At 43.3% G+C, this 13,267-nt stretch overlaps 1 protein-coding gene across 6 annotated transcripts in view; it reads left to right on the top strand.

Annotated features, from left to right (window-relative positions):
- The window catches only part of LOC125027203 (myb-related protein B-like), a 78,521-nt gene extending 65,499 nt beyond the window's left edge, over positions 1 to 13,022 (top strand). For 2 of the 6 annotated variants that reach the window (XM_047616133.1, XM_047616135.1), the window contains exons 4-16: positions 4,378 to 4,610; positions 4,756 to 4,940; positions 5,110 to 5,339; positions 5,461 to 5,760; positions 6,018 to 6,226; positions 6,406 to 6,520; positions 6,656 to 6,994; positions 7,193 to 7,537; positions 7,673 to 7,786; positions 7,900 to 8,079; positions 8,219 to 8,344; positions 8,834 to 8,911; positions 9,873 to 13,022. In XM_047616133.1, coding sequence (XP_047472089.1) covers positions 4,378 to 4,610; positions 4,756 to 4,940; positions 5,110 to 5,339; positions 5,461 to 5,760; positions 6,018 to 6,226; positions 6,406 to 6,520; positions 6,656 to 6,994; positions 7,193 to 7,537; positions 7,673 to 7,786; positions 7,900 to 8,079; positions 8,219 to 8,344; positions 8,834 to 8,911; positions 9,873 to 9,995 — 2,577 coding nt within the window. In that variant the 3' untranslated portion in view covers positions 9,996 to 13,022. The remainder of the gene's footprint in view (positions 1 to 4,377; positions 4,611 to 4,755; positions 4,941 to 5,109; positions 5,340 to 5,460; positions 5,761 to 6,017; positions 6,227 to 6,405; positions 6,521 to 6,655; positions 6,995 to 7,192; positions 7,538 to 7,672; positions 7,787 to 7,899; positions 8,080 to 8,218; positions 8,345 to 8,833; positions 8,912 to 9,872) is intronic. The other 4 variants (XM_047616134.1, XM_047616137.1, XM_047616138.1 and 1 more) reach the window with 4 other exon arrangements.
- The last annotated feature ends 245 nt before the right edge of the window (positions 13,023 to 13,267 follow it).

Below are 13,267 nucleotides of genomic sequence, written 5' to 3' on the forward strand. Positions count from 1 at the left end.
TGGGCCTTTTGACCTCCCCGGGGAGAGAAAGGACGGCCGGCTCTATTACGGCTGCGAAAGGGACCGAGGTTTGTTCCATACAATGGGCGTGTAGGCGCAGGGCGGGCGGGCAGGGCGGGCGGGCGGAGGCAGATCCACCGGCGCAGATTCTTTCTTGTCTTGTGCTTTGGGGAAGGAATTCCAGCCATGGCCCATTGTTCAATTTTTGGCAGCCCTTGACTCGTCTATGCGTCCGTTAGTGGGAAATATTGTTTAAAAATTTAAATTGCCCGTGTAATTTGCTTTTAAATTACGCGCACCGGCTTTCACTTGTTTTCCTTCGCGTGGGCCGCCTGCGGTTTCTCGCGCCAATTGGGAGACCGTGGCGACCCCATGGCGCATTTCCGAAATTTGCAGGCCTCTCGAGAACCTTGATGATAGGCCTACCCACCTTGGACGATATAATGATAAATATGATGGGTTTTCTTTCGTAAGAAACCTCGGCGGGTCGGGCGGTGATTGGGTAAAGAGATGTGTGTGTGTGTGTGTGTGTGTGTGTGTGTGTGTGTGTGTGTGTGTGTGTGTGTGTGTGTGTGTGTGTGTGTGTGTGTGTGTGTGTGTGTGTGTGTGAGGTATCTTCAGCTTTGATTTTCTTTTTTTCTTTTTTCTCTTTTTGGCCTCATTTAGATTTTCGAAATTGGAATAAGGGCGTTGATTGCGCGCCCGTGGATCACGTGGGTTTATCTCAAGGAATGACAAGTTGTCTTTTGGACGTAAAGGAAGAAAGTGATTAACTTTATCTTCATCTTTAACCCCCCTCCCTTTATTTAGGCCTTTATCCTAAAAAAATAAAAAAAATAAATGTTTGGAGAAATTGTGGTCGAGTCAAAGCGGAACATTTCAACAAACAAACACACTGAGGGCGGCAAACACACACACACCCGCCCTCATACTCCCGAGATTCCCGCCAAATTCGATTCATTGTCGGCGGGTGTGCGCAGTTCGTTTTTTTTTTTTTTTTTTTTTTTTTAATCTGTGTATGATTTGTTTGATTTATTTTGGATGAGGAAGAAGGAGAAGGAGGTGATAGAGATAGAAAGCGAGAGAAGGAAGAATGAGAGAGAGAGAGATAGAAAGAGAAAGAGAAAGAGAAAGAGAAAGAGGATATATATATATATAGAGAGAGAGAGAGTCGCCCACTCTGATATTAGTTCAGATCAACGTGTTCGAGGGAATTCCATCAGGTGGCTGTAGTATTTCGCGGTTAATTAGGCATGGAGGCCAAATTCAATTATATTCGACCTATTTAGGCGGTTGTGTGTGTGCGTGTGTGTGTGTGTGTGTGTGTGTGTGTGTGTGTGTGTGTGTGTGTGTGTGTGTGTGTGTGTGTGTGTGTGTGTGTGTGTGTGTGTGTGTGTATGTGTGTGTGTGTGTGTGTGTGTGTGTGTGTGTGTTTCTGTGTGTGTGTGTGTGTGTGTGTGTGTGTGTGTGTATTTTTCTGTGTGTTTCTGTGTCTCTGTATCTGTATCTGTTTGTATACTTTTGAATATATGATTAGCGTTTTACCATAGCCTAATGCTGATTCCTGACAGCGTAGGCCTATGGGATTAATGCAGTTCTCGTGGCTTCAACGAAAGAAACCCAGCGGTACGTTACCCCCGGTTAGCCAGGCCTTTGAAGGGGACGCTCTGAGGCATTGTTCTCCGGAGAATGAAGGGCTTATGACATTTTTCTTCGGCAATTTCCCTAATTTCCTTCCCTCCCCTGAAATTTCGTAGGCCAGGGAAGGGAAGGGAGGGGAAGGGAGGGGAGGTTAGGGGGGAGGGGGGAAGTGGGGGGGAGGGATAATAACCTGTTACGTAATCCTTTTTTTTTTTTGTTTTATCTTATTATTTTTTTTTAGACGGGTTGTAATGGGTGGAAGGCGCGTGACGTCATGGAAGAAAACAGCCTCTGGATCGGTAGGAAATCGCGTCGACCGGCACTCAGCTCTGTACATGTGTAGGAGGGAAGGAGGGAGTCGATGCTGGAGAGCACGAGGGAGCGAGTTAATGTGGGAGGGAACCAGGGAGGGAGGGAGTAAGGATCCACGTGTAGGAGGGAACGAGAGAAGGGAAGGAGGGAGTCATTGATGAAGAGAACGAGGGAGGGAGGGAGGGAGGGAGTAGGTTAGGGGAGGGGAGGGGAGGGGAGGGGAGTGGGTGATGGAGGGAATGAATGAGTGAGGAAGGGAAATGGGGGGGTGGGAGCGGCGTGGGTGTTTTGCCTTAAAAGTTGGGCGACTGGCCCGCGAGCTGATGAGGTAACCTTGACGCCGCGGGTTTAACTTGTTCCTTGGCGCTAGAGGTTGAATAAGATGTCTGGAATTCTTTCGAGATAAAGAGAATTTCGTGCGTCCGTTTCTCTCTCTCTCTCTCTCTCTCTCTCTCTCTCTCTCTCTCTCTCTCTCTCTCTCTCTCTCTCTCTCTCTCTCTCTCTTTCTTTCTCCCTTTCTCCCTCTCCCTCTCCTTCCCTCTCTTCCCCCCCTCGTCCCCTCCCCCCCCCCCCCCCCTCTCTCTCTCTCTCTCTCTCTCTCTCTCTCTCTCTCTCTCTCTCTCTCTCTCTCTCTCTCTCTCTCTCTCTCTCTCTCTCTCTCTCTCCCCCTCTCTCCCCCCTCCCCCCCCTCTCAAATCTATCTTTGTCTGCGTCTGTGTATGTACGAGTGTAAGTGTACATGGGTGTATGGCTGTGCGTGTACATGTCCTTTGAGCGTGCGAGCGGGTGACCAGCCAGAGCCCAGGTGTGCAGAGCGTGTATATCATGTCTAGTTTACCTGTCATTAGCCCGGCTTACTGACCAAGCAGAAGAGGGGGGCGGGGAGGGGGCCGCCTCCCCCCCTGCCTGCCTTTAGATAGTTTCCAGCCCCGCGGGAGGCTCACGTGATGAGTTTCCCCCGGGGGACCACGGTACGGCGAGGGCAGTGTATCATGGGTGTTTGTTGCTCGTTACGAATTAAAACCTTCAGATTGGGGGGGGGGGGGGTCCTATTTTCCCTCTTTGCTTGCGATGAGGTGTGGGTGTCGCGGCCAGATATCTGTAGGCGGATTTTCATGGCTTACACGATGGCGGCCCCGATAGCCTCGGCAGCCTTGGGAGCAGCGCCGCCGCAAGGCCACCGCGGGGATAATGGAAGCACGAGTGTTTGGCGGCCTTGGACGAACGAATCTCGTGGCCATAGGCGTGCTGTGAACCATCAGGCCCGGCCCGTGACAGTGCCCTCGGGATAGTGCTGGCGGGGGGAGGGGGAGGGGAGCGTGGCGGCGACGGAGGGGTTCAAGGAGAACCGGCCGGCGGGCCCGCGTGGCGACAGGAAGCGAGGGGAAGGCTCCATGATGCAATGCCGGGAAACTTGGCTTTTACAGTTAGATTTTATTTTTATTTTTCTTCGCGAGTCGATTAGTCAGCGGAGAAGCCGTGTGGGCTGACACCCCAAGGGCTTGCCTCTTTGGCGGGAACGGTTTTTGCGGGAGCTCCTGGACGCGTCGGCGAGAAGAAACGCGCTGCTTGTACCTGCTTCGTTTCTCCCTCGGAGTCGTTAGAGATCCGCGTCTTGGCGGCGATTCCGTCTGTTCCTCGAGGCTGATCGAAGGTGTGTGTGGGCAGATAATAATGGTACGCCGCGTGTGGGCAGCGCAGAAGGGGTAGAAGGGAGAGGGCGTGCCAGGTGCCTTCGGCCGCGTGGGAAGCACGTAGGTAGGGGCGGCCAACGATTCTACGGTCTGCCGCAGCCCACACGGCCCTCCGAAAGCGCGCCAGAACTCTTCCTCCGCCGTTGTCTGGTCTCCTCCAGTGCGGCCCGGACAAAGGCCGCTGCAAGGAACGCTCCTCCTTTGGATGTGCCTTTCCGTCCCTCCCTCCGGGTTTGGGCGCGGAGGGGGCGAGGGCCGTTGGCGGGGCGGCGGGCGGGCGCGGGCGAGGTGCTGCGGAGCCATTCGATTATTCATGAGGCTCAGAAATCCCTTATGATGTCTCGTAATCGTGGGACCTTTATGGATTGTTTAATTATGCAGATTGCTAGACACTCCCTGCGCACGCCCTGGCTTCCCAACTGCTATCGGGGGGCCACGCGGAGGGTGGCACTCGGGAGCTTCGTTTGCGCGGCTCAGCGTATGAAATGATTTATTTCTTTGGTTGAGGACACAGACTCTCCAAGCGGGGATTTAGAGTTAGAACTTCGTAATTGTTTCATTAGTAGTGTTCCTGTTAATGGCTGCCATGGCAATTGCCCTTCCTTATATACTAAGAGGAGAGCAGTTGGACGTTAAAGGCGATTTGATTAAGACTTCATCTTCAGTTGCCTAGTATACATGTCGTTCTCATTGACGCTTTGCTAATTACGAACACTTCTTTGCCTTGCAGGAGGATGAGAAGGTCATCGAGCTGGTGAAGAAGTACGGTCCCAAAAGATGGACCCTGATCGCGAAGCACCTGAAGGGGCGCATCGGGAAGCAGTGCCGCGAGCGATGGCATAACCACCTGAACCCGGCCATCAAGAAGAGTGCCTGGACCGACGAGGAGGATAACATCATCTACGAGGCACACAAGCAGTGGGGCAATCAATGGGCCAAGATTGCGAAGCTGTTGCCAGGAAGGTGAGGACTGCTTTCCCGAAAGGCAGGGCTTTTCTTGCCAAGTTTACTTTTGTTTTATTTTTTTCCCAAACTGTTTCGTTTATGTTTAGTTGATACTTAAAAACAAACAAACAAACAAAGACTAACCTCTTGAATTACACTCTAGGACTGACAACGCAATCAAGAACCACTGGAACTCCACTATGCGAAGGAAGTATGAGGCGGAGATGACGGCCGCGGGTCGAAAGAAGCAACGTGGAGGACGGCCTTCCTCTGCCCAGACTCCTCCTGTGCTGGCCTCCCCTGTTCCTCACGCTCAACATTACACGCATGAATATCACCACAGACCAGGTTAGTTGATCATTGTACAAAACTGTTGTATTATTTAGTGAAAATGTGTGTTTTGAGACTCATTACTATGATTTACATACAAAAATCTAATGACACTATCATGTGGTTTATATTTCTCAGTTATATCTCATGTCTGATATGTAATGCCTTTATTCTGTTTGTTCCACAGATATGATGGGACCTCCCATGAGTCATGCCCCACCACATATGACACAGCAGACGCCCCCTCCTCCTCCCCCCCAGTCCCACATCTACACCCCCAATGGTGGCTATACCCCAACACCGCCCCATCCACACCAAGAATTCCATCCCCATAGCCACTTTGACATGTCGCCCGCCATGCACACACCTGTCCCCATCAACAACACCTCCCCCTACGGCCAGGAGGCATATTCACAGGTAGGTGTCTTTTTATATTTGCTGTAAAAAAATGTATTTGGAAGGAATGAAATTCAATGAATTGGTCACAAGTATTATGATTAATTACGTACACTAATAGATTGTTTTATCCCCCAATCAGAGCTACTGGGAGCAGAACAGCCCCTACAGCACAAACTACAACATCCCTCCTCAGCAGCAATCGTCTGTCCACCAGTCACAGCAAAGCCATGCCCCTGGCACTATTCTGGATAGCATTGGTGTGCCTGTCTCTGCCCAGGTGAGTGAACCATGCCACCTGCAACAGCCTTCACCACGGGGTACTAATGTGGGTATAGTGAGTACGGCTGTTTTGAGTGAGGAGATTGGGCCCTTACACCACCAGCTGCCACCGACCCCAGGAACTGTTCTCGATTGTGAGGGGTCTCCTCTGTCTAGCGAGGTAAGGAGGAATACGAGCAGCCCTTTGATGGTTGGGTTGCCTTAAATGGAAGGTCCAAGTAATGATTCTGAGTTTATATGTATATGTTTGCATGCATAACTTTTTAAACAAGTTCCCTTAAGTGGAGTCAAAGTGGAAAAAAGAGTTTGATAGACATGATTGTATGGTTGCATGGTAGTGAAAATACTATGTAATGCATTTATGACTTGCTAGGACAGTAGAGCAGGTGTTAATGATGTGCCCTATTTTGTATTCAGCAGGTGACCACCTCCACCCCCACACCACCTCCGGGCATGCCTACTCCACCCCTGAGTCAGTGCAACCAGTACCCGCCACAGCTTCTCCAGCCGCCCTCCGTGTCATCGTCGTCATCAGATTCAGTGAGCCCGCCATTAAACCAAGGCTTCTTGCTGTCCCCAGACAAGACTAGCATCTACCATGACCTTGGCATCATCTCTCCTCTGAAGTGAGTAGTTTGACTTTAGCAATGCACTAGCTTTTAATTACTATAGTGTGAATGCTGTAATATGTGTAAGGGGGTCTATCTGTGTATGTTGCACATGTGCTAATGAATGGCTAAGTGTGATTATTACTATAACATTCCCAGTATTGTTTAATTTACAAAACTTTTTTCTATGTAAACAGGTACTTTGAGGAGTTAGGATCCCTTTCTCCCCTGAAGCCAGACCGTGGTATGGAAGTCTTCAGGGCTGAATTGGACATGGGTGCCTTTGAATTGCTGACATGCAGTCCTGTTAAGGTAATAATGTGTGCAGTTATAATTTGTTGTTTTATTATTTTTTATGGAATTATATACATAACTTTTCATTATATTGTTTCATATAGTATACAATAAAAATGTGATAAATCTTTAAATTTATTTCTTCTGTTTCAGATAAAGCAAGAAGTTGTCCAGGAGCTCTCCACCCCAAAAGCAGTGTCAGCTTGTAGTGTTGCTACATCCTCCTCCTTCTCATCCGCTTCATCTTCATCCTCAACCTCTACATCTACTGTGAACTCGTGCCCAATATCTTCCATCACTTCCTCAGCTCCTCTCTCTACTGTGTCTGCAATCACTACCAGCTCCACAACAATCCATAACATGAGCACCAACAGTGGCCACAATGGCTCTTTCTCCTCCCTGAACTCGTCACGCCTCTCAACTCCTCCCATTCTGAGACGGGGCAGGAGGAAGCAGCCTTCACCTACCAAGAGGTCCCTTCTGTCTTTGATGGTATGATATCCCATTGACATTTGCTATTGTTGACATTGTTCCTATAATGAGTGTTATTATGGTCATTGTTGTTAGTAGTATGAATAATGATATATTATTAAGAAGATTGTCATCATTGTTATGATTATTATTATTTTGAATGTCATTTTTGGATGGAATATTCTCCCATATTCTAAAACTTCTATTATTCTTTTCTAGGAGCAAAATGAGTCTCTGCTCACGACTCCCCAGAAGGTGACACCTGTCAAGAGCATCCCCTTCAGCCCCTCGCAGTTCCTCAACAGTCCTAACATCTCCTTTGATGATGGCAACCTCACCTCTACCCCTGTCCTGGGAGGCATTCCTGTCTCGCAGTCCACTCCAGTCCAGCCGCCTCCTCCCTCGTCTCACCCACACCATACCTCCACGCCCAGTGAGTCGAGTGGCCAACCACGGACGCCAAAGTCTCGAAGGGCCCTCATTCAGCCTACACCCCAAACACCAACCCCGCTTAAGAATGCCTTGCGGGAGATAGAGAAGAAGAGTGGCCCTCTGAAGCATCTGGTAAGACAGTGACTGTGGATATTGTAATGTGCTGTAGTTTGTTATTCCAATTTATTCTTAATTTGTTTTTGTCCTTTATGGAATGTCTACTCAACTAATCTTTTTTTTTTTTTTTTTTTCCCTTCTTATCAACAGCCTCAGACGCCAACACACTTAGAAGATATAACTGAAATTATTCGCAAAGACACTGAGAGAGACCGAAGTAAATTCGAGACTCCATCGGTGAATAGTCAGAGTGCACGTAATCAGGTGAGCTCTACTGTATATAGATGTTGTAATTTGAATAGTGACATGAAATATATCTTTAAAAAAGTGCTAGAACATAATGAATATATTAAACTTATATATTTTCTTTTCTCCAGTCTGGTATCAATGACAGTGGATACGGCACAGTGAAGCGTAAAGCGCCTCCTCCAAGTGGCAAAGAAAATTCCCCAAGCAAAAAGGCTCGGAAGGCTCTCCCATATTCCTGGTCAACACCGGGAGAGATCCAGGTTCCTGGCTTTTGTGCAGAGCCACTCACGCTTATGCCAGAGACACCTGTAAGTAAACAGTCCAGTGTAAACCTTTCTGCAAGTTATGAAATCTAATTATTGCTCAATTATTTCTTAAAGTCTTTCTCCTCCTTTCATAGAAATGCTTATAATGGCTTTTATCTAACTTGTTTATTTTTCCTTGCAGAGTAAAAGCCTGATAGGTGACTCCTCGGTTCTGTTTTCCCCCCCCTCAATCATCCGCGACACACTGCCTGACGAGAACCATCCTCTCGCATCAACTTCTCTTCTCGGCAACAAATCCCCAAAGAAGGTAAATATCATAGTGTTTTCCCCCATGGTGTAGATAGTTAGCAGGTACTATGTAGAGGTAGAATGTAGAGAGCATTAAAGTATTCTATTGTAAATAATGGTCAGAGTGCATAGACAAAACCCTACTCTGGCCTTTTGACTGTTGTAGTTAAGCAGAATCATTCTCTCTTCTGTCATTTTTCAAAATGTGAAACATACTGTTCTTAAAAAGTCAAAAAAAAATCTACAAAATGATATTACAGATATTGAGGTAAGTTTTCTGAATAGACAACTGTGCACTATAACATGTCATGTAACAAAGCTATATGTTAGGTAAAAGACAATAATAATGATAAAAGAGCAATAATAATGATAAAAAAAAGGGTTACCCTTAAAGTGAAAATTTAAAGATATAAAGAAAGACTACAGTTTTGAGCTTGGAATAAGATCTCCCAAGCTCTTGATACTGCAGTTAACTTTACCCTCTGACAAGACCTCTCCTCCCAACCAGGCGAGAGAAGGTGAATTTGGGTGCGTAAAGAGGATATCCTTCGGCGAAGGCCAGACCACCAAGGCCAACCTCTCGAAGGTAAACGCACACGCTGGCAATGTAACCCCAGGCTGCTGTTTGTTTGGTGTTAGGAGTGGGATTAATAGAGACTTTTGTGTTTTTAATGTGTAAAAAGATAACCAGAAGCTTTTGTTATAATATGTGCATGATTTTGCTTTTCTTTATCAAGTGCATGACACGCAGGTAGCTGACTAACCTATTTTGTTGATAGGAATTTGAAATTTGCTTATTTGGAGTTAATTATTAACCATTTTATATAATTTGTGTAGTCTAACTAATACTCACATGTTATTGAGGTAAGAAATAAATATGATTTAGGCATTCAAACATATCAAGAAGTAAAATTTGGTAAAAAGGTTTTTTAAGATTTTTTTTAAGTAACTAGGCTGGATTTACACTTAATTTAGCCATTAACCCCCCCCCCCCCCCACCTTCAATTTGCTCTTGAAAATAATGGACTAATTGGGAATGGAGACCTACTCTTTGATTATAATCCAAACTGCTGTACTTTCATGTTATCACCTTCTACCAACAAATTTCAGATAGATATATATATATTTTTTTTTACACATGTTGCAATATAGAATATACTTTCATAAATTTAGAGTTTAGTTTTGTTGATCAGTAAGGTTAGCTTTCTTTATGACTTAAGTTTATTGAATATTTGGTCCTGATCTTGTTTTCCAATCCCATTCCTTTCCTAAAAGTTTGCATTCTCTTGTTTTGTATTGTGTGTGTGTGTGTGTGTGTGTGTGTGTGTGTTTTTGTGTTTGTGGTTAAATAATAAATCTGTAGTCCTTGGGTTGATAATATGGACCAAACTTCATTAATTGCAGAGAGACTGTTCCTTTTTTCTCTCCCAATCTCTTCTTTAGGACTGCACCTTAAAGCACTTTACAGTTTTAAATCATTCCTCTTTCCCTCTGATAGCAAAAAAAAACAGTAGAATGGAAACTTAATCTTGTTTCAATCTTTACAGTTGGATGTGAGGTGGGAGATGGTGGCGTGCGGCAAAACCGAAAACCAGCGCCGCCTGACCGAGGAGGCACGGCAGTTTGTCACCCAGAACTCCACTCTCAAGCCACGGTCACTCAACTTGTAGGGTTGCTCTTGCCTCTGGGTTACACGTGGAGGAAATTCTGAGGAGCAGTGTTGTTGCTTTTTATTGTTTGGCATGGGTGTATGGGGCTATTTTTCTTAAAATGTTTGTAACCAGCCATTTATATATATATATATATACATATATACATATATCTACATATAATACTTGCCTCTGAACTAGTATAGATGTTTTCTTTATTAATTCCAATTTTGTAGTTTGAGATTGTGAAACAGTTTTACTGTTGCAAGCTTTGTTCCTTCAGTGTTCATTATGTTTATTTTGTTCCTTAATAACTACGTTATTAATTTTTTGGGATTTGCTATACAAGGAACTTTATTGTATTTTTTATAACTTTTTCCTTCAATATAAACTATAACTTAATGATACTCTCCTAAAGAAACTCCTGTGTCCCCAGGGAAGCTAAACTATGAGTGTGAATGTTAACCATAAGATGCAAATGATCTTGATTGGATTAACATGTGAGTTTGGTCTGTCATGTAGAGTGGTGTGTGGGCAGCCAGTTTTAATAGCAAGGTTAGTGTATTGAGAGGGAGGTGCAGTATAGGTTGATATCAGATACCTTGGACCTTAAATATAAAAAAATATATTACTGTTCGTACTGGGCAAAAAAAGGGGGGGGGGTTTCAAACATTTGAGTTTCATGTTACCATTTGAGACATACACTGTGTTGGATTTCAAACTAAGGTCTAAGATCTTATGAAGTTAATATCCAGTGCCTCTCTCTGTCCGTAGTTTATGCTATTATAGGAAAACCCAGTTATTATCAAACCAAAGTTTTGTTAGCACTATCAAAGAGTTTGGTAAGGACCTAGCTAGTGGGTTGGGGCATGTAATGCCAAACTTGTGCTGGCAAGTAATAGTTAGGTATATCAACTGTACATGTGCTATGATATTAAGGAAGTATTGTTTTTATTCTTGGGGAATTTACAAACTTCTTTTAAAAGGTGATAGATGCTATGTGGGGGTATTTTAATCATGTATCAATGTAATGAACAAACTATTAAGCACCTATAATCTCATTAGCTTTGTATATAGTTACAGCTTTATAGGAAGAGCTATTATAGATATTGAGATTTTTTGAAACACTTTTTCCTTTATGCAAAGAATGCTCATTTCGGTTACAGCAGTAATGAGTGAACAAACATGTATTTACTTTGCCTGGCTTTCTAGGAAGCTGACCAATATTTCCTTTCATTATGTTTATTTGTTAAAGTCTTATAATAATTTTATGTGAAAAGTTTTAAGCCTTATCTATTTTTTTCTCAAGCTAACTGTTAAAAATGGCTTTAATTTCCACCCCTTTGTGTATATGAACTATCTTGTGTAGACATCTGTAGCTTGTGTTAATAGGATCTTACAATGTGCACCAGTTTGATTAAAAATAGAAAAAAAAGGGTCATACTGTGCTGGTAACTTTCATCTCATTTCTCTGTCTTGGATGTGCACAGAACCACTGCACTTGTACCTGTGAGCAGTGTTCGTCTCTATCTGATGGCAGAGATTTGTCACCTGCATGTGTTTTAACTGTCATTTAGTTTAAGTGTTATAGTGTATAGTGTTTATCATTTTAAACAGTAAAGATGTAAGGCTTTTTTTTTTTTTCTTTCTTTCTTTTTTGTTTTTGTTTGTTTTTCTCATGTGTGTTATCTGCACTCTCACTTGTGTTTGCAGCATTTCACATTCAATACATCTGTTCCAGCACAGTTGACCCACCCATAAAGTGGTAGTGTAGAATTTACAGCTAAGGAAGGAAAGCATTGTGTATGGTTATTTGCCAAATGGGTTCTGCTTGTTTTGTGTAATGATTTAACATCCAGTTTGTATGAAGGAACAGACCAAAGTAATATATTTTTCTTTGTTTTTAATGAGATTTTTTGGAGGGTAGTCTAGGGTAGGTAGCACAAACGTTAGTGTGTGCTCCATTATTAGTTTCTTGGTGTGGGGGTCAGTGGGATTTTATAATTGTGCAGACGTCTTTTCCTGCATCTTGAGAACCTCACGTAGATAGGTGTTATTTATCTGCATTTGCAAAATATACAACTATGGGGTATTTGAACAGAAGGGTACTGTGATACTCCTAGCTCCCCTATCTATTTTTTGAGGCTAAAACGGGTGTATTATTGCGCCCAGAGAAGTTTTTCCAATTAGAGAGGTTTGTTCAATGTCATGATGCAAAATGGTAAATATTTTACCTTTTCCCCCCCACAGACATATGTATATATTTAAAATATTAAAGTTACCACCAACCTCATTAAAATCTAAATTTTCAATAACTAAGCATTGACTAGCAACATTTTCACAAGGCCAGAATGAAGCTAATTTCATGGCTACAAAAAAATAAAGGAATTTTGGAAGCTTGGAAGTTACATCTGTTTGAAACTGGTGTCCAGTTGGAGATGTTTTTACAATTTAATGCTCCTTTAGTCATTCTACGCTTCTGGAGTCCGCAATAAACTTTCTTCTGTCCTAGTCATCCTGAACTGCAAGCATTTTTCATGGATTATTTTTCTTGTTAAATTGCCTGATTGCACTTGGGTTTATGAGAAGCAAATGACAATTACTATCAATTTTTTTGACTTGTGTTTTACCAAAATATTACATAGTGCAGAATTTCAGGCCATATCTTTCTGTTTGTTGCTAAGGGCATATAGTTGTACCAAATATTGAGCTTTTCCCAAGTTAGTGACACTAACAGTGTATTATATATTCAGTTTAGGAGTTACAGCATATATTAATTATGCATTAACTTTATGTTGGAGATTAATCTGGAACTTTACTGTAGTATGGTCAAGGGGACTTTGTACAAACTAATAATACATTTATTATATTTCCAAAAGTTCTGTGCTTGTTATATCTATAGTAATTTCCCATGTGGCGCAGATTTTAGGCAGCTCTATTTTAGGGAACCCATTGGCTGAAACTTTAATTGAATAAATATTTATTTCCATAACTTGCTGCTACAACCATTTGATCTAGATTGAAATGTGAATAAATTAAGTCACCATATTTTGTGTTTTATTTCAATACCTTGATTGTTTTTAATTGTCAAAACAGGAAATACAATTCTTTTATACTATATTTCACAGTGTAAAAAGGCACTTCTTTCTGAGAAAGACCCTTGAAAATGCAAAGTATTTGTGAAAATAATTATCAGAAATGGATTGTACATGAATGCTATGTCCACTGTAAAACTAGTTTTGTAGAGCCATTTGTGTATAAAAACAAGTCTTTAGTCACCCAGGTGTCTATTA

The sequence above is a fragment of the Penaeus chinensis genome, chromosome 7, assembly GCF_019202785.1.
Source record: "Penaeus chinensis breed Huanghai No. 1 chromosome 7, ASM1920278v2, whole genome shotgun sequence".
Classification (NCBI taxonomy): Eukaryota; Metazoa; Arthropoda; class Malacostraca; order Decapoda; family Penaeidae; genus Penaeus; species Penaeus chinensis.